Source organism: Sphaeramia orbicularis, chromosome 1 (genome assembly GCF_902148855.1).
Source record: "Sphaeramia orbicularis chromosome 1, fSphaOr1.1, whole genome shotgun sequence".
Taxonomy (NCBI): Eukaryota; Metazoa; Chordata; class Actinopteri; order Kurtiformes; family Apogonidae; genus Sphaeramia; species Sphaeramia orbicularis.
The window spans coordinates 38,351,187-38,373,752 of NC_043957.1; the positions used below are offsets into that span (position 1 = coordinate 38,351,187).

The 22,566-nt window shown below is 37.1% G+C and overlaps 1 protein-coding gene across 4 annotated transcripts in view; it reads right to left on the reverse strand.

Annotated features, from left to right (window-relative positions):
- The window catches only part of rhbdl3 (rhomboid, veinlet-like 3 (Drosophila)), a 90,733-nt gene that overhangs the window by 31,411 nt on the left and 36,756 nt on the right, over positions 1-22,566 (reverse strand). For 3 of the 4 annotated variants that reach the window (XM_030137582.1, XM_030137593.1, XM_030137574.1), the window contains one exon: positions 6,722-6,880. In XM_030137582.1, coding sequence (XP_029993442.1) covers positions 6,722-6,880 — 159 coding nt within the window. Of the gene's footprint in view, positions 1-6,721; positions 6,881-15,355; positions 15,453-22,566 lie in introns of those variants that run through there. The other variant, XM_030137600.1, reaches the window with a different exon arrangement.

Here is a 22,566-nt window from a genome sequence, read left to right on the forward strand (position 1 = left end):
ACCATTACTATGAGCAACATATCGTAAGAGTGTTGTGAGTTTCTCTGTGATTCCAACCCTCTAATTACTACTGAATCTAAATCTCTTACTCACAGCTGCATCACATTGTCTTCACTGGACCTACTTTATTAAGCCCAAAAGACCAGGCGTTCCCACACATTTCTTCTATGTAACTCAGAAAATATAAAACTGGCCTAAAATTAGGTCTGCGCCACTCCAAACTTGACACATATATATGTATTTCTATAAGCTCCAGTACAAATCCATCATCATCATTTCACAATTTTGTTTCTCTGGGAGAAAATAACAGTCCTGTTAACCCTGTCTGTGGCTATTTTGGGATGTATAAACCTATTACTGAGTCCCGTTTCTTCCCGGGACAGTCACAAGGAAGGCAGCATTTCAGTGTGATGTATGACGAAGAGGCAGATTGAGAGAAAGGACTGGAGGACAGAGAGAGGGAAAAGAAGAGATAAGAAAACGGTAGCAGGGAAATGCCGAGAGCCTATATGTAAAGGAAAAAAACATGGAGAGATGTAAAGAGTCTTATAAGATGAATGCAGGGAGGGGGGAAGCGATGGTAGTGATTTGAGGACTGACTGTGATGGAGCGGCGAACAGACAATTACTGACAATCACAGTGATGGAAGAGCTGTGGTGCAAAGAAGAGATGGTGCGACAAATAAACTCCTCACAGTTCGTCTTCTCTGGTCTCCTTGTACCCTCCTGTTCTACCACTATTTCCTTCTTTGTCCCTGGAGGAGGGTGTGAGAGATAGAGATGTACCAACAGAAACCAGGCACTATCAATTAACCTGTTGGGATATTTATAACTCCCTCTGAAGTTCCACTGTTGGCTTTCATCTTTATCTTAGAGACCACTCATGTTCATCCCAAGAAAGTCTGTTGTATAGTGTTTACATTCCTTGCATTCCTTTAGATGTTCCTATTATTTTTAAGAGCAATGAAGATCTTTTTGACAAGATAATGTGTCAGTATTTCACAGTACCAATAACTGTATTACTGTCAAATAAAGCTATAGAGTTACATGCTAACGCAGTGAATTTGACTCAGGGAATTATCGCTGATGACAATGTCTCGCCATCAGATTTTAGTAACTGTATTCTGCACATGTAATCGTGTAACTGACAAAAAAAAGAAAAAAGTTATCTATCCTATTCTTTCTGGGAGTGCGACTGAATATTTTGGATTGAACAATAATCTTTCCATCTGTAGCAGTTAGAAATAGAGCTTGCATTTTTGTTTCAAGCAGCAGTTTTAAAGCCAGAGATATTTACAAAGATTTAAGACAGAGGAGGAGAATTTTCCAAGTATTTAGGGACTGAAACCACAGAAATGTTGGTTTTTATCCTGAAAATTATTTTTAACATTCAAGTCAAGGCGTAAGAACCTCAGCTCCAAAATGAAGCTACATTATTTACACTGTAATACCACTGACTGCCACTGGGGGGTAGAATCAAAAACCTCAACGTCCTGTATGCTTAGGCCCAATCTCAATTCACTCCTCAGCCCTTACCCCTCCTCATCCATTTACGTGAAAGGGTAGGGGTATCCTGATTCTCTATGAATTTGAGGAGAAGGGCTAAGGGGGTGGGCTGTTTGGCCCTCAAAACAGAGCTTTTCCAGGACCACACTACAAATGGAGGGGTAAGAGAAATCTCCCATAATTCTGTTCTAATCATTGGCAAGATGGAGGTAAACACAGCAAGTGCAGCAGTGTGATGAAAGAAACACACAAATGTACGTATTTTCTTCGTAAACAACTTAATCATTTGATCGACCATTTCATGCCGCTTAAATGTGCTATAGATTGCATTTCTGTGGTTTGCGGTTGATAGCTGCAGAAGAATGACCAAAGCCCATGCAACAGAAACGGTTACAGCTGCTGACGGCATGATGAATTCTTCTGTAAACAAAGTTATCGCATCTTTTTATAGCGGCATCGATGACCGCTGATGACGTAACAGGTCTCAAAGGGTTGTCCCATTTCATAGGGGGATGTTTCAACCCCTAGGGGTAGTATCAAGTTCAAGAGCCAAGGGGGAGGGCCTAACGGTGAATTGGGATTGGGCCTTACATTAAATTTCTCTCAAAAAATATCAAGTCAATAATTTTCCTTCCAGGATTCACTCTGGTCTCATCTTTTATTCCTTGGAACCAATAATATGTGATCTGGTGCTCCATCTTTAAAACTCCCCCCTGTTAATCAGACTAGAGGCTTTGAGTGACAGGTCTGAATGACAACTCGCTTGCCTGCCGTGTCAGATTTATGTTTCTGTTTGTTATTAAAGGACAGTTTCGAAACAGACAATTGAGCTCTAGTTGTGTTTGTACAATCACACCCCTCGGTCTCCTGTAGTCGTGTACCTTTTATCCACATATGATCCCTTACGGTTCTAAAAAACCAACATGGTGACAACAACCACCAATTTTTTAATCTATTTACTTATTGTACGTATATTTTTAGAGTCAACTGTTTTCTCTAATTGTTATTCCAAAAATGTCCATTACATTTTTTCCACAGCCCAATGTGATATTCTTTAATTTGCTGTTCAGAGGCAAATCCAAAGACACTAAAATGAATTTTGCTGACATAAAAAGAAGAGAAAAGCTGCAAGATCTCATTTGAGAAGCTGCTGGAACCAATTAATGTTTGGCATTTGTCTCTCTGTGAATATTCACTGAATCAATTATTGGACCAATTGTTTGTATCATGAATATACATCACTTCTTTCTCTCCTCTTTCATTGTATTACTCTGTGTGTTTACCTTCTGTTATAGCTGCCTCAGTGAATATATTACCATTTGTGTACTGTGGACACAATAGCAACAGGGAACAAATATGTGAATGTAAACACAGATGCATTACTCTCTGTCCCACTTACAGTAGGACACCATGACCCACCCTGTGTCACATGACATGAATTAACCAACTACATTTTCCAAACTTCCTACAAGCCCATTCCTCACCCACTGAATCAGACAATAAACAGCTCTGAAGAACAACAGTGAAAAGGAGTGACAGACATGCTCACAATCGCAGACAACAATGAATTCCCTGCAGTCTCTACAGACCCACAATCTGCCACCCCACCTCTCAGCCACCCAGTAGTTATTGTGTACCACACAACTACTCCCACTCAAAGACCACTCCACACTGTCCCAGGTCAGCAGTTCAGCCTCCCTTGAGGAAAAGCAGTAAGAAAGTGGAAAAACAGAAAATGAGAAGGTTACAAGACAGCAAGAACAGCAGGAGATGCCTGAGTGAGACCTTGGACAATAAGCAGCAGGCAGCAGTTTGAAGGTGAAACAGAAAGTGGGGCAAGGTGAGCGTTAAGAGGGGAATTTATCACCAAACTGAGAGTTATTTCAAATTAGACAGACTCCACATCAGTAGCTGAGGTGATCTTGGAAAATGACCTTGGCACTGGATGTAAAAATGGATAAAAAGAGTTTAATGAGTGACAGAAAAAGTGTGAATAGTAGATAAAAAGCACCAATATCCAACTTCTGGAACACAAACAGCACTATGTTTGTAATGACATATCTATGGCCTGGTACCAAACTTTGACACTTTTATTACACTGATCAATTTTTCCACAAAGTTGTTGCTCTTTGTGCAACTGCATAAGCCAGTTCTACAGTGGTCAGCCACTGCTCTTGGATGGTATAAGACACTTTTCACCAACAAATGCTGGTTTCACAAGCCAGCCACTTTTGACTTCCATAACAGTACCGCCCTCTAGTTGTATGTAGATTATCTAACTTTACAAGAACCAGCCTAAATCCAGACACTTCTATTTTTTTGATTCACCATTTATGACAGTTGACAGGGAAATGTGCTCAAATCAAGTCATTGTGCCCTTTTCTGTTGCTGAGTGGCATACACCTGAAATGTCTGATAGGAAAGCAATTCCAAAAATCCTTGTAGATGCAAAAGTTGCTACTAATCCAGCCTTAGCAGACATAGCTAAACTTAGCCTTATCACCAACCAGACCATCTAATTCACTGAGTCAGTGAGTATCATGCAAGAGACACCAACCAGTGAAAGGTCTCGTCTGCCGGCAAAAAGTGTCTTATGCCGGCCAAAAAATGTGTGTAGCTAACCTAGAACTGACATATACTGTTGTACCAGGAGCGACTGAACATGTGACACTTTTTGATCTTGGCATCAAATATCAAAAATGTCTTATGTGATACAAAGGGTCAGTGAATGTACTACTGTCGTACAGTATCATATGTTAACAGGTAATATTTATGTTGTAAAAATGCTAGGGTGTTAAAACAGAATGCTTGAGTTAAACTATACTCTGGTAATACGTTTTAATTAGTTTATATTATGGGACTACATTGAGTGTATAGAAATGTGGCACTGTGGCTTAAACATTTCATGCATAGTGGTAACTACAGTGGACAGCTGTTCAAAGCTGTTCTCTTGTATATTTATGGATTTTGTTGTTTTATTTCCATAACAGCCAATACAGTGGATACACTTATGCATCATCCCATACACTGTAATTCACACCATTACTGTCAATTTGCTCTTCTACATAAACCTGATCTGCAGTAACATGTTTGAGTGTAAAAAAAAATTGCTATTTGGTTTTGGACTGCAATTAACTGTTTTGTTGTTGTTGTTTTTTTTTTACCAAAAAGTTGTTTTTTTTTGTTTTTTTTTGCATAGTATCTCCATGCAGGTATGTTAAAATGTGAGAAAACATCAGGTTAGCAGCATTAAACATGTTTTTATTTCATAATTTTCATGCAGTATATCAGTAAATATATGTTTCTTTGCTTCTTTAGCTGAGTGGACATTTTTGTAACTCCATGAAAAATAGGTTTATACATATATATATACATATATATATATATATATATATATATATATATATATATATATATATATATATATATATATATATATATATATATATAATTTTATTTTATTTATTTTTATTTTTTCATGCCTTAAGAGGAAAAAAGATCTTGATTAAGGTTCGCATAATTCATGCATGAAAGGGTTAATGGGTTGCACTTTCACCTCACAACTTTTTCGCATTCGCCTCATGGGTTTTGCAGGGTCCTCCAGTTTCCCCCTGGCATTAAAAACAGATCTACCTAGGTTAATTTTATTGTCAGTGTCACTGACCACAGCACTAATAAAGATCTGGAGTTGGTTCCTGAGTGCCTTCAATGGCAGCTCACTGCTCATGAGGTGCTAATGCTAATGCTAATGCTAGGTGCTGTATGTTATAATGGGTAAAATGTAGAGACTGAATTGCCCTACGAGGATAATGAAGTGACTTAACTGTTAATCTTTATGAGTTGACATAGAAATTAAAGATTTGCACCATGGTGTGTAATATAATTTTACTTTTGATCAAAATACCAAAATGGGTATCAAGCCAATCAGTATGCGGGTGATTCTCTGAATTCGGTGCCTTTTGTGTCCCACAGATTTACCTAAAATATTTTCACATACAGTAAACCACAAAATGCATTTTTAAGTCAGAAATGGAAAGGCCCATGTGTCTTTGACTATAACACACAAACATACTGTGAAAATCATGTTTTTTGTTTTTTTTTATGGATTGCTGGAAGCGTAGAGGTCAGCCAAATATGCATGTCCTGAGTAACTAAAGTTATATTTTTATTGGATTTAAAACCAAGAATAAAAAGTTGTATGCCAAAGTTTTTTTACATTGATGAAATAACCTGATTTTTTACTTTAACCTACATAAAAGAAATCTGAGAAAAACACACAATTTACTAATAAAATATCACTATTTAATCATGTTCCTCAGTTTTGCTCAACCCCGTAACAGAACACCAATCCCCCCCCCCTTTTTAAACATAATGGTTCAGTCCAACTTCCTCCGCACCCAGGAAGTGACATAACTCAAGTCTTCTCCAACTGACACTGTAAAGAGAGGTAGGTGTAAACATGCTTTCTTTCCTATTTTTCATTGTTTTTATTGTCAGACTGGCATTATCAAGCTCACCTGTTCAACCCCGTTACGTGTATGAATGATATTTACCTCCGCCAAGGAGGTTATGTTTTTGCCAGGGTTTGTTTGTTTGTTTGTCTGTCTGTTTGTTTGTCTGTCCGTTAGTGTGCAACATAACTCAAAAAGTTATGGACAGATTTGGATGAAATTTTCAGGGTTTGTTGGAAATGGGATAAGGAAGAAATGATTACATTTTGGTGGTGATCGGGGGTGGGGGGGCCCATGGGGGGGGGGCACTGATCGTTAGTGTGCAACATAACTCAAACAGTTATGGACAGATTTGGATGAAATTTTCAGGGTTTGTTGGAAATGGGATAAGGAAGAAATGATTAAATTTTGGTGGTGATCGGGGGTGGGGGGGCCCACTGATCAGCCTTGGCGGAGGTCTGCGCTCTCTGAATGCTTCTAGTTAATATTGTTTTGGAAAAATCTAATGATAATGTTAATGACAATGTTATTACATTCTTGTTTTCCTCATGCCATGTGGTGTCCCATATCCTAGCTAATGGAGATTTGTGGCTACTTTCAGCTAAAATTATCAACCCCGTAACATTCAACCCCATAACAAAATGGCACCAAATTCAGAGAATCACCCATGCATCACATTTTGACTTATAAGAACACTCAGCCCTAGACATGTCAGATTATACTGATCTGTGTTGAACACGGATGTCCGCTATTCTTTTATCTCACCAGGTTGACAAAGTCCTGGTAGCAGATCTTGCCATCAGCATTGCCGTCAGCGAGGGCCAAAAGGACTTCCAGTTTGTGTGGGTCGAGCTCAGAGCCGTGGGTGGCCAGCAGGTCCCTGAATCGCTCCGTACTGATGAAGCCCGAGTTCTCTGGGTCATACTGCAGTCAAACACACACACACAATGCAAAAATAATCAGCCTTTATGCAATCCGTCTGGGGAATATGGGAATATAAATGGTAAAATACACATAAAAGAGTAAACACAATAGCTCCAAACACATGATTTGAATCAGGCTGAAGACGGCCACAAGTCTTAACAACCACAACAAATATGCAGGATATCAAATGAACACGAGATGCGAATATAATGTCAGAAGTTCATTAAACGTCTGTATCCTTAGGTGCATAATTTTCTGTGCAGCCAAAGATCAAAACATTATAAGCAGTGGTTTAGTCATAACTCAAACCTTTTGTGAAAAGTCATAATTGCCCCAAAAGGACCGGATCATTGAGACACAGCAGTCATTTTTAACAGCCTTGAATTTCACTTTGAAGTCACAATGAGCACTAGATTTAACAACAGGCTATTTATCTCCCCCCCTTTTGACTCATTCAAAGCCAAAATATTGAAATGTAGATGAAAAATATTCAAGATAATCTGAAAAAAACAAATATATTTAATTAAAGAGTTGGAAATACAAAAGACCTTCAGAGCAGCCACCACAAACACTTTAGTGTGAAAAGAGGATTGCACTTTCCTCCAGCTTTATTGACAGCTTGGTTCCTCACACTCTTATCCCGTTTAACAACTTCAAATGAAAAGTGACAATTAGCAGAAAATTTCCACTTCAATAAAAAATAAAATAAATACGATAACAATAAATAATTAACCCTTTCATGCCTGAATTATGAGAACCTTAATCAAGATTTTTTTTTTCCTGAATGTTTTTATTCCTCTTTAGGCATGAAAAAAAACCCAAAAAAACAAAAAACAATGTGATTGATTTTTTTTTTTTTTTTTTTTTTAATCAACCTGTTTTTCATGGAGTTACAAAAATGTCCACTCAGCTACACCATGAATTTTATTCTTGAACCAAAGAAACATGTATTTAAAACCCAATATCATAAAGTGATATGAAAACAGTGAAATGAAACCATGTTTAATGCAGCTAATCTGATGTTTTCTCACATTTTAACATATTCTAATACTAGTTATTACTCACTTCATGGAGATAATATGCAAAAAATAAATATTAACAATTGATTTCCACTCAAGAACCAATCAAGAACAACAAAGTTACAATAGTGGTATGAATTGCAGTTTATGAGATGATGCATAAGTGTCCACTGCGTTGGTTGATATGGAACTAAAACAACAAAACCCATGAATATACAAGAGTAAAGCTGTAGAGTAACTGTCCACTGTAGTGACCACTATGCATGAAAGGGTTAATATACATTTAAAAATAATAAATAAAATATATACAAAAATTAAATGCATCTTGTTTGTATTTGATGAGAGCTTTATACATTAGGCCTAGAAGTTATAAAAGATCCACAGAAAAAGAGTAATGACATTTTTTATGGTATTTTCTATTTGTCTATATATCTACAAAGCACTTTCATACCCTACAGCAAGGACACGACGAAAAAAAAAAAGAAGACGCTGTAGCTGTCTTTCAGTAGTTATCTGACAAACCAGTCTGGAAAATATGACAATCCTCGACTTGTATGTTTGACTTGAATGTCAGGCTGTTTATAAGGCAGCTGTTACTCTGTATATATGCAGTATTTATGCACGTAACTGTGAGTTCCCGTCGCTGTGTATTTGCATGAGTATAACCATGTCTGTGTTTGTAAATACAGCACATTCACACATAAAGATGGAACATTCACACAAAATGAGGTGCCTGTCAGATCCCAACATCTCTGCACCAAAAATAGTACCCGTGTACATAAGTGTACGTGTGTATGAGAGTGTGTGCTCGCCATATGCCAGTGTTGGCAGGTGCTGAGTAAAGCCTGGCTGGCAGCAGGTGCTCTGAGCTCGACCAAATGACAAGTGGGAGAAGAGGCTTTGGCTCTCTCTCATGTTGTTTCTCTCTAACCTAACAGTGATTATGCAGTTATTTCCCATGCTGAGGCCACAACTGTCAATATTTAAAGCTTTTTTCGGGACCTCATTGTAATTATTTCTTTTACTCTTGAGCTGAAAATGGATTTTGTGCACTTTTTCTAGCTGCAGTCAATTAAATGTATACACTGAGTTTGTTTTTTGTTTTTTTTTGTAACTTATATTTTATTAGTTTTAAAAGAACAACAACAAAAAGAAAACACAACAACATAAATAAGTCTGGGTAGCACAGTCTTATCAATTATTTTGCTTATATAATGTCCATTTTTTTCCACTTTTTGTTCATTTGTGGTTCTTGTAGTCTCAATCTGTGTGTTAGTTTTTCCATTAGAAATATGTCCTCGATCGTAGTTATCCATTGATCCTTTGATGGTATGTTCATCTTCCCCCAATTCCTTGTTATACATTTTTTTGCAGCTATCAACATCACCTTTACCAAATATTTATCGTATTCATGTATAGTGCCATCACCAAAGTTGCATAAATAAAGAATTTCAGGTTTCTTTGGAATTGTGCATCCTAATACTTGACATAGGACATTGTAGATCACAGGTGTCAAACATACGGCCCGGGGGCCAAACCCGGCCCCCCAAAGGGTCCAGTCTGGCCCCTTGAATGAATTTGTGAAATGCAAAAATTACACTGAAGATATTAATCATCTTAGTTCAGGTTCCACACACAGACCAATTTAATCTCAAGTGGCTCAGATCAGTAAAATTCTATCATAATATCCTATAAATGATCACAACTCCAAATTTTTGTCCTTTTAAATGTAAACATTTTCATGTCATTTTACTGTATTTACACTAAAACAAACTAACATTTCACAAAAACACGAATAACCTGAACAAATATGAACATTTTAAAAATGTCTGCAGTGTCATTTTAACAATATTCTGCCTGTTATTACATCTTTTGTGTATTTGTTGATCCACTGTGATCTGTAAGTTGTAATTTACACGTTTAAATGATAAACTGAGACAGAATATTGTTAAAATTGCACTTAGTTTTCTTAAGGAATTTCAGTTTGTTCATGTTATTCACATTATTTTAAAGGATAGTTGGTAGATGTAAACATTTTCATCACATAATTTTACTTTTTTCACTCTAAAACATAGAGGAAAGTTTGGAGATGACATTATTTATATATTATTATCTTATTATTTTACCGGTTCGGCCACCTCAGATTAAATTTAGCTGAATGTGGCCCCTGAACTAAAATAAGTTTGACACCCCTGTTGTAGATCATTTCCCAATATTCCAAAAGTTTTGAACATTTCCAAAAAACATGAGAATGGTCAACATCCATCTCCCTGCATTCTCTCCAACATTCCCGATGCCTTTGTAACTGTTTACTTTTAAACTTGGGTGTAATAAAAAAATCTTATAAGATTTTTCCTGGCAAATTCCCTCCATGTCCGAGAGTTAGTAGTTGTATGATGTAATTCCCACATGTTTAGCCAATCTATATCATCAATTTCTATGTCAAATTCTCTTTCTCATTTCACGTTTACATTGTAAGTTGTTTGCTTATCGAGATTTATTAAGGCTTTATATACTGCTGAGATTATCCTAATACTACTATCTTTATATGCTTTAGTCATGATTTGAACCACATCGCTCTCTTCCATGGAGGGTCCCACCCGTATTTCCCCTTCATAATAGTCTCTCATTTGAAGATAATGGAAAAAATCATGTTTCTCAAATTGATATTTTTGTGCCAAAGTTTGGAAACTCTCCAGCCTCCCATTATTTTCCAGAACACACCAAGCTGTAACTCCCTTGGTTACCCAATATTTATACACTGAGTTTGTTTTTAATTTTTTTTTATTTGTCTTGTTGGTCACATTTCTCTCAAAGTCACATGTATCTTTGACGTACAGCTCTGTCGAGTAAGCATACTAATGTTATTTTAGGTACAGTGATAGTAGGTAAGTGCTCAGAAGATATATGACATGAAGAGACGGCTCAGAAGAGGGAAAGATGCAGAAAACACATGCAGTCATGAGTGATAAACATAAGCCAGTCTATGTTGCAGCAATACATCTGTCTCTTTGAACTCCGTTGTCACCTGTGAGAAGAGGAAGTACAGGGAACTATATGTGAGAAAAACCAAGTAAATGTAAAAAAGGAGCATTTCTAGTTTGCTAGAAGGAGAAAATTTTGCTGCAAGAATAGTTTCATCTTTTAAGAGATGCACATCCTTTTTTTTTTTTTTGCTGAGTTTGGTAATAAAATTAACCCCTAAATACCTAAACATCCACTGACGACCAAAAGCATCTACTGATCTAAAATGTTTAATACCTGTTGACCCACTAATCCTATTAATCCATGTCAATAATTGGTGTAAAATACAGTTTGTCATCTTTTTATGGTCATTAGATATGACCCATTTGGACGTTCAGAGGCTCCGTAGTGAACATGTAAACACCGTCATCTTCTACAACATTGATTCACCAGTAAAACCCATGGAGTTGGATGAATGACAGTGGATGAAGACACTTGGTTTATGTTCAGTTAATGATATTTTTATGTTATTATAAAAGTCACATTTTTCCCAGTTTTTGATTTAATACCCGTCAACTTTAATCTGAGCTTTTATGAACATCTACATGATCAGTACATTAAATGTAGGAAAATATCTAATTTATACTTAAAAATGAGAAATACAGAGCATAATATTAGAATAAATGGTGATAAATCAGTTAAGAAAGGTTAAAAATAGAGAAAAATTAATTCGGAAACTGCCACAAAAGTAGCACTAGGTCTTTATGGGTTAACCTGCTTAGAATAAAAGTATGAAGAAACAGCCTCATCTGTCATTAGCTCAACACTGTAATTATTCCGATAGCGTGTTGTATGTATTTCTTGACTAACATCAGTCTAATGTCTAAGGCTGTGTTCACACCATCAGCCTAAGTGCTCTATTCAGATATCCTGCTAAGATCATGACTATTCATATTAATTCATTAAAATGAAACAAATGCACAAATGCTGTGGTGTTACAAGTGTTTAGACCATTTGTTTCTGTAAAAATACCCATACATACTGAGAAAATACTCCACTAAAAATAAACGTCGTACATTCAAAACCTTACGATGTTGATGTTTTGCATTTAATTTCACTGTGTTTATTTGTATGTTGTTTTTTTTTACTGCTGTACATATTTAAGATTGAGCTCAGCTGATCTACTTTATATGATTTCTGTAATTCTCTCCAGTGCAGAGTTGTGATGAATCTCAAGCTAAAATCTCATAAAAGTTGTATTAATTCTGTCCCATTACAAAATATCACATCTGTATCTGATTTAGAACCACAAAGGGGAATGATCAAGACTGAAAAGATCAGATTGTGATTTGTGATGTTCACCCTGTCATGGAAAACAACAACCTTTTGCTTGCAGTTTGTACATTTATTATTGACAGTTACTATTAATTGTTAGTTTTTATTACAAGGTGATGTCAGTGGTTACCTGCAGTGTTTTTGTACTTTACCTTTACTTTTATCCCTAATGATTAGTGAAGTGTTTAACTCCATTTAATGTAAAAGCTTCAGCACAGTCATGAGAATTTATATACAGTGTCTGAGGTGTGGGAGGTGTGCAAGTTATGTGAGTAACATCCTATAATACATTGCAACCCGGTTCATCGGTGGAGGATTTCTGTAGTGGTGGATTGAAACAGTATTTATTCACGAAGCAACTACACTTAAATGCAAATGTGGTTTGGACTATTGCTACTCTACTCCATCTCATAGGCAAGCATTGGCCTTATGATGTATTTGACACTTATAGTTATACAGGGTGTCCCATAAGTCTCCATACATAGGAAAATAAACATTTCTTGACATAAACCATTTTTATTTATATAATATGCTCTATAGGACTGCCATTTTGTCGGGAACACATTTCAATGCGTGTCTGCTGAAGAACTATAAAGAAGAAATATAAAGAAATACATGTTAGAACCATATATGTATGGAATGTATTATGTCTCCTATGTATGGGGACTTATGGGACACCCTGTAGTTATGATATGCACTAATTAACCAAGTGACAGTGTATCTAAAATTGCATGCTCATTCATAGACTAAGCACTAAAATTAAATTTTTGAGCAGTAAACAGAATTATATTACTTAATTGTGATGTGAGTGATGAGGAAAAATGGATAAATATGTAAAAATCTGCATTTTTTTTTTCTTGATGACAACTGAACTGTTCCTGTTATAAAATGTTTATATTGATATTGAAGCAAAGTTTTATATTTAGTCCAATTCAACGTCTTGAAATTTGTATCATTAAAGTCAAAGTTACCAATCAGAGGTGTTCAGTCTGCCTGTCCTTCAGTCAGATTCTAATGCATCAACCTGAAGCCTTTTTATCGTTTTTTTCAGAACCACTGGACTCACAGAGGGGTAGTAATTTTTGCCTCATAAAACTGCTGCCTCAACCAGTGACACAACAACAGGCTGCAGAATTGGTCTTTTCGTTGGGTAACCCAGGGGTCATGTCCTTCATTTTTCAAGACAAAGTGGTAAAATATTCTAAATACAAGACATACATAAAGGGTACCACTTCTGGTCATGCTTACGACATTACTTACTTAATTACTTATAAGCAAAAGAGGCACAAATTCACAAAAAAAAAAAAAAAAAATCGCCATAAATGCATCACACTAGAGCTTTTTATTACGCAAATTACAAGCGGGGGGCAGAACCTATGGGGAGCAGCCATTCGCAGCCAGTAGTGATGTACCATCATTGATTCTGGGTGTTCAAGTGCAAGTAAACGAGCAGCAGTCAGTGAGCAAGATTGAGTGGAAAGCATGTGTTCAAGAAGCAAACTATGGCTAGCAATTTTGAGGAAATGGGTGTAAATGTTTATTTGATCCAATAATGTCATTTTAGACTGGTGTCTGGTGCACAGGGTCAGTGACCACTCCATCGCAGTCCAGGTAATCAGACAAACCAATGAGTCTGCATCACTACCGGTGCTGGAACAGCCTGTGAAGAAGGCAACAAGTCACCGACCATGTCTGACTGTCAGAGCAGTGACTTAGTACTTGTGCGTACTCAACAAGGGGCTATGATGACAGCTACCTGATGGAACCGCTAGTATTATACGTGATCTTCTGAAGAAGCTAGTAATGAACATTTACAACAGGTACCCTTTAAAGTGTTATTAATGTTTTAGGTGGGCCTTTATCAGATGAAGAAACCAGTACAAAAACCCAACTAACCCTTTCAGAGCCTATGATTTTGCAAAACTATCTTGTGATTTTCTGTCATATTGATTTTGCAGCAATTTTCATAATCGTGCAATAAATTAATTTAAACTCAGAACAGGTACAAATTTAAAGCAACCAAAAGCATCTACTTATCTAAAACATTTAATAACTTTTGAACAACTAATCCTATCAATACTTTTAAATAATTCAGTTAAAATTCAGTTGCTCAGCTTATCAGTGGCATCAGCTATGTCTTTTTTAGATGTTCAGAGACTTCATAGTGAACATGGAAACACCACCATCTTCTGCAACACTGATTCACCAGTAAAACCAGTGTAGTTTGACAAATGACAATGGTTTGAGGCACTTGATTTATGTTCAGCTATATATGATATATTTTTCTGAAAAAGTCCCTTTTTCTTCAGTTTTCTCTGTTCAGAAAATATTTAATTTTGAATTTACTCTGAGCTTTTATGAACATCTATGTCATCGGTAAATTCTATAAAGGAAAATTTCTGCTTTCACTTTAAAATATAAAACGCAGGTGGCAATACTAAAATAAATAGTGATAAATTACTGTAGAAAGGTTAAATGTGGGGAAAAAATTATTTGGAGGTCAGCACAAAAATAGTTCTAGGTCTTTAAGGGTTAAGGATAAAAACAGACTAATGTGATGCAATTTTACTTTTCAATTTTTGCAGGAATAAACGATGTGAGAAATTCTTACACCCCTGGGAATGACTGCATGACCATAGGTTAAATTGGGACGGAGTGTACTGGAGCTCAACTCCGCCTCCTTAGGTCCACAACAAACTCCACCAGAGCTCAGCTCCATCTCCCTCAATGTAAATCAGCCCTGTACTATTTCTGTATGACATAAATTGTGGGCAATGTGAGGGCAATATAATGTAAATACTGGTGAAATGAGATGACCATTGACTGTCGGCCACACAAGGGCTCCCCCTCCTCACAAAAGCCAATTTAACCACCGTACATGAGTAGTAAGTGTGGATAAAGAAGAGGACAATATCATTTTACATCCTAGAGAATATCTTAACATTAGAGTTGTGTTTACTGTGTGCAATATGCACACTCAAAGTCAAAAGCACAGGAACTAACTGATGACTCTTATGAAGTCCTATTATGAGGTCCAACAGGCACATGCTGTCTCCTTCATACATGTATATACAAACTGTCTCCCTTTTTCTCACACACAAACACACATTTAATGCATGAAATGAAAACAAAGCTCTGCTCCACAGAAAGTACCAACCTTTTCTTGCAGAAAAACAGCCAGTTTTTGTCGAGGACATTTTGTCATGATGCAGGAACGTCAGCCAAAGCCAGTCCCACTACTCAGTATGAGCAAGACAATATGGTGTGTGTGTGTGTCCTTGCCACTGTTTGTCCCAGACTGTGCAGGGTTATTCCCAACCAGGACTAAAGGATTACAGTCCAATCCAAGACCCCCACCTCGCCACACACACCCTCCCCCCCACCTTCATTCTCTGTCAAATACACACACATTCACCCCTAAAACCCCACTCAGTCTCCCCTCATGCCAACCCCTCCCCACTTAACCCTCTTTTACCAACATCCATGCCTTTCTCCTTTACTCTCTCTAAAGCAAACACCGGAGCTCCCTCCAAAAACAAACAGTTCAATAAATTTGCCCGTTATCTCATGTCCTGTCATCCACAGACACAGGCAGTCATACATTATTTTCCCCACACACACATCTCCTCTCTCTGAAGTTTGTGGCGTCATAGTTGAGCGAGCACTCTGAAGTCAACAGGGTTTCTGCTGGGGGTGGAGCTGCAAAGGGATGCACAATAGACCTCTGATGGGAATTTCATGCAAGGTTTGCCCAATCCTTTCACTCCAATTAGGGATCATTTCCTGCTATAAGACAATCATGGAGGAAAAGACATGAGAACTCCACATTTTACTGTCTATTCCACATTCCTGCATGTTCTTCACAAAATAAAAATGTCTCATTTCTAAGACTGAACAAAGACATCTAGGCTCTTTTGTTTATTTAGGAAGCAATGGTGTTTCAATGAGACCATAAAACAGCATGAAACAATGTGAACTGCGAATAAAAATGCAGTAAAATTAAAAAACAGAAACCGTTTCTTTTTTTGGACACATATGGATGAGGATTCTGTGTAACACAATACTTACAGACTGGCAAGTGTTTTGCATCTGCATTTGAGAGTTTCCAAGATTGTAAATTAGACTGAACTCTGACACTAACGCCTCGTTTATTTTTAACCGTTACTGTGTCCTCCATGAGGCTTGTTTTGCAAACAGCAATGGGAGTGTGATGCAAATCCCTCAGATTAAAATAAGTACACACATATAAATCCTGGTGCAGACATAATACCACTAAACATTCACTACTAGTAAGCTTTCGTACTAAAGGTACCCTGGTGTCAGTGTGGAGGAGAAAAACAGCAGAGGGAGGGAGGGAGGGAAGGACAGAATAATGGTAATGTGTGCGTGGAAGAGGTGGGGTCGGGGGGGTGCAGATTAGACACAATGCAAGGCTTTTTGTCTTCAACCTCATTTTCATAAAGCTGAATATTAACTGGAGGGTAGGCAGTTTGTAAGGCTTGGAAAGTTTGCACACAGAGTCTGGTGAGATGGAGCAGCCTGTGGAAACATGAAATATACAACAGGATAAATTGAAGTTTATACTCAAAACAACTCAGAATTTAATCATATCTATCCTTCAGGGAGATGGCAGAGCCTTCAAAGGAAATGTAAATAAATTAGGGGATATCATGCTTTAAACTTTATCTCATGCATTTGCATTATGTTGTGGTTGCCATCTACTATAGATGTCCATTTATTGTCCAACTGCTTAGTTCATGCCAGGGTCACAACAGAGCAGAGATGCTTAGCTCTACCGTCTCTAGCTCATCTTGAGGGATCTGCAACCGTTCCCAAGCCAACTGAGAGATAATCCCTTCACAGAGTCCAGGGTCAGCCCTAGATCCTCCTCCCATGATAGAAATCCAAAGGGAAGCACCAACAGTGGGCATCCACATCAGATACTGTCCACCTCAAATATCATTTATCATTAAAAAATGGATTATAAAAAAAAGAATAAGTGGCTGGAGCTGTGAATGTCATTCTGCTTCTTTCTATCAAAGTGGTTTTCAGTGACAGAATATGTATTCAACTAACAAGTTTGGCACTCAGAAATTTGTTTGTAATGTAATGTAATGTTTGTGTATTCTTCCATTTCTACAAAAACAGCTGAGATGCATATTCTGAATAGTTGACAATCCCAGCTGTCTACAGTTCCACGCAATGTTCCAAAAACCTAAACTTAAAACCTAGACGTAAAAACAGCTACCTAAAGCATGGGCCTTAAAGGGGTCATACATAGTGATATTTAAAACTCTCAACAACACAGGGAAGTCATGTACCAGAACACAGTTAAAACTACCAAAATGACAGAGGAAACATCTTAGTTTTTAGACAGAAAACAGCCAAAATAAAACCAAAACTCTGTTTTATAGCTGCACTAAAGATCTGTTTGGAATCGTCCAAACAAGGTCAGAACTGTCACAGTTTAGTCTGAACCGTGGATCAATGAACAGCAACTTAACAAAGATAATAACATCACAAAATAACTTTATATCTTTTTGATCCTCATAATCAAACTCACCCGTGTAGAACAAACGCTCTACACTCTAATGATACTTTTGGGTCGTTTATTAATATTTGTAAGTACAAATACTACATATAGTCATTTTAATGTGCACATATGCAGAGCAATGGCGCATCTCAGAATTTTCTTCAGATAATCTAGATCTTACTAATTAGGTTTTTTTTTTTTTTTTGTCATTCGTTCATTCATGTTTGTTGCCCAATTCACCACTCAAAAGAAATTCTCTTCTCCTGTAACTTTTTCACAGTAGTAATATTATGTAGGTGAAGTCTGCAAGTACTTCATAAAGTCATTACATTTTGCTGTCAACATGAACAAAAGGAAAAACCCCCAACAGAAGGTTAACTGAGAGCATTTTAGCTTTACAACTGATTTTTGACCTCAGGTACTTTCTATGACCTTTGACATTTGACCCAGACTACTACGGTTCACTGTCCAGGAACCCCAGGCTGCTCATGATTTGTGGTCTAGAAAAGCATTGTGGGAAAAAAGGCAGCAAGAATTCAGTTAATTAGGAGAGACAGTGATTATCTCATATCCCTCCCTGGTGTGTGTATTAGCACCAACCTGCTGCCTGTTATGGATAATTATGTATGAACCTGAAATTAATCTTCAAAATCAAATCTGACAAAACTGTTCTTAAGTTTCTTTCTGTCACAGCCTGGGAATCTCAAAATCTACTTCCTGCTTTTCAGTGATTTTTTTTTTTTTTTTTTTTTGGAGGAAACAAAGACTCTGCTCAGCTATATTGCTGACTATAACTATGTATCTGGTTTACAATGCATCAGCAGAAAAAGGATCCCAAAAACTCTCTGATTATCATTGACATTTCAGTCAGGATACACTCAGTGAGCTCTGCAGGAAACAGCTCACACTTAAAACCGCATAAAAACAAAATTTTAGTGAGATCTTTGCTGGGAGTCGTTTTGCCAGTGACTCATTCGATACGCTGTCTTCAGTTTAATGAAGTAGAAATGTAATGAAATAATTGGCCTTTACAGTAGAGGAGAGCATACAGTTAAAAATGTTATACGAAAAAACACTTTCATAACAGTAGATATCAAGAATTATCATGATAAACATCAAATGATTTGCGTGAGTCAATAAACCAGATGGTTATTAGTGGTTCTAAATTATTTGTAAAAGATATAACAAGAAAAAAACACAAGATATGTGAAAGTGTAAGAGACAAAACATGACGTATCAAGAGAAAAACACACTTGCAGTCTCTGATTTTGTGATTTAGTGCTTATTTCAATCAGTGATACACTCTGTGCTCTGCGGGAACCATCTCACAGTTTCACACAAAAATCTAAATGATGACCTGCCTCATGAGGATGCAGGAAATCAGCAGGTGGGACGTTTTCCACCATTAGTGTCGCTCTCATTCACTTCGTCAGGTAGAACCGCTATAAAAAAGAATCACTTAAGTTGTCATGCAGGTTATGTGACAGTGGGGGAATGTTGGTGAAAAAGAACAAGGAGCAATAAACGCACTTCTTACAGACAGTGCTTTCAGGAAAAACTTCAAATGTCACAGTTTTTAATAATAACATCCTCCAGGTTGAGGCGGCAGCGGGCATGACCATGGTTAATCAGCATGGCAACATGCGTGACAGGACTGACTGAGGGTAAAATTACAAGTGTAACCTAAGCAACGGGAGCTCAAGTAGCCAAATAGAGTTATTGCTTCAATGATGTGGAAGAGGATAAAGAACTGCAGTAAGTGGCAAGGATATGTGCATTACTAAAGCTGAATAATAAGAAAAAATAAATAAATATATATAAATACTAGAAAAGCACTCGGAGAGCACAGACCTCCGCCAAGGCAGATCAGTGCCCCCCCCCAGTGTTTGTCTGTCTGTGTGCAAGATAACTCAAAAAGTTATGGGTGGATTTGGATGAAAAATTCAGGAAATGTTGATACTGGCACAAGGAACAAATGATTAAATTTTGGTGGTGTTGGGGGGGGCTCACTGATCTGCCTTGGCGGAGGTCTGTGCTCTCCGAGTGCTTATCTAGAAAAGAGAGCAGACAAACAGACAAACCAATGCCGGCAAAAACATAACCTCTTTGGCAGAGGAGAGGTATAAATATATAAATAACAGGTATTCCAGTTGTGAGCTGAGTGACCATTTACCTGAAAATGGTCAGTTTTGCATTTACTTTTGCCTGAATAAAGACAGTGAAACTGATGATAGTTATGCCACTTGTGCTGTATCACCTTTGAAGAACATGATTTATAGTCCAGGCATCACTGTATCACATCTATTCCTCATTTACAACAGTATGTTGTCACGCAATTTTCCTTTATCAACAAAGTGCATCTCCTGCAACTTCTCCACATGATGATTCTAATATTTCAAGTAATTATTCAGAAAATTTTCAGTGCATGTGTATGCTGCAAAGATCCAGCTGAGATAAATGCTAGTGATGTAGTTCCCGAGACTGGTCTTGAGACCAATTTTTGTGGTCTCGGTCTTGTCTTGGTCTCGGACATAGCAATCTTGATGGGATTTGTACAAAAACCTCATCATCACAGAATAGTATCATTATCTATTACGCACCTTCTTCAAATGCAACCAGTCAGATGCATGTGTTTTAAAAACATGTTCCATTGTATAAGACTTAATTTGAACATCTTCCTCGTACATCCCATCTCTTTCCCTTGACGAGTTCTGATAAACTGGTCATAGGAGAGGACAGCTGAGAATATTATTTTTCATCAGGCCTAGAGCGAGTGTTACATTCATGACATATACACCTATTATGTTACTATGACAAATCTGAGTGATTTAAAATGAAAGACATAAGGACAATATAATAGCAAAGATAACATGACTTTGATTTAACTAGTCATGACACTTTACAGCATTGCCTTTTACTGTACAATTGATTTGAGTAATGTTGTCATGTTGATTCTAACTAGTCTGTTTTCAGTCTTGGATTTGGACTTGGTCTCAACAAGGCTTGGTCTTGGTCTCGCCTTAGAGTGTCATGGTCTTGGTCTTCGGTCTTTGCAGTGTCTTGGTCTAGCTGGTCTTGACTACAACACCAATAAATGCATTTGTACACACACACACACACACACATATATATATATATATATATATATATATATATATATATATATATATATATATATATATATGTATATATATATATATATATATATATATATATATATATATATATATATATATATATATATATACATTTTTTTTACAAAATAAACCGTCCACACAACAAAGCTGTTATCATCTCAAATATTTACTTTCCACAATACATTGTTATTTTAGGGATTATTCATGAAAACATATGCTGTCATATTGCTGGTCCTCTGTGTATTATTATGACTATCCTGGTCAAATCACTGTTGTGACAAAACCCAGTCAGCATACTGTCTGTACAGCAGTATAATTACTTCCAGCTCCCCGACAGAGTCATACAATATGCAGTAAAATGCAGTTCTCCATCCTGCTGACCCAAAGAAAATCAAGCTTTTTCATTTTCCAGTCGCTGGTTTGTATTTTACAGTGCGTTAAAACTGAAAATGAGCAGGCTACAGGAAAACGCGAAAGGGGAAAAAAACATACATGGTGTCCATAAAGTTTCTTTACAATATAAAACACCTGTTACAAAAGCAAATGAAGAGACAAATCTGTGCTTAATTATTACAAAATGAAAAGTAGATATTGAAGTTTTTTTGCTTCATTTATATAGGACAATTAGTTGAAGCACATCAAAATGGTACTGGATTTCCTACCATGTTGGCTGTAGCATAGCCTCATCAATGGTGGCAATGGCATCAGAGATCTTTTGCTTCAGGTCGTAGATGTCCCGTATCTTTGTTAGATACATGACATATTTAACATAACCCCATAAAGAAATCCAGGGGAGTGATATCTGGTGAAGGAGGTATCCAGGGAATTGGGCCATCCCTTCCAGTCCACCAGTTTGGAAATGTTTGATTTAGGAACCCAACAACATGCAGTCCCCAATGTGGTGGTGCATCATCTACCTAGAAAATGATGGTTGGTTGAAGGTCATCCAGTTGTGGTGACACATACAGTATTCAGTCAAAAGGTCAAGGTCAACATTTGCAGTAATTGATCTCTTGTTGAAGAAAAATGGACCAATGATTTGATTCCACATGATCCCACTGTGATTAAAAACTTTGACAACAAATCTAATTAACATATCTCACCAATTGCTTTTGTAATACATTTTTATAAAAAGACTTTGTGGACGCCCTATATAAAAGGTAAGCATGAGCAAAATTATTTACTGTATGTCTAAAATATAATCTTGGGAAGAAGACAGACACAAGATGAGAAGTAACAGGTGAAGTGTTGTTTATCAGTATTAATCATCTTTGTCTTTTATATTATTTTTAGCATGTTGATGTCATATGCACACAATAATCATACACAGTTAATCTGAGCTTTCGAAACACAAAGGCTGAGAATTCCCTCTGTAAGCAGCAATTAGCAGTTCTAATAAAAAGCCTCGATTGAGTGGGAGAAGCTCGTTAGTCTCGCTGCTAATTACACCGAAGCACCAGGGAGGACAGAGGAGACCAGGGACGTCTCATTCACCGCCCATTACTCACACACACTCCAACATAGCAGGTACAAAGGAAACACACACTCGCATTCACCTTCTCATGTTAATCAGGCTTTTCAGACCGTGCCCTTAACAACCAGGGGGTTTCCTTTGCCATCTACCCTGTGTCTATCCCTTTGTTTTACTGTCGCTCCCACACGGTGAACACACTCCTTTGTGTGTGTCATTATCTGTCA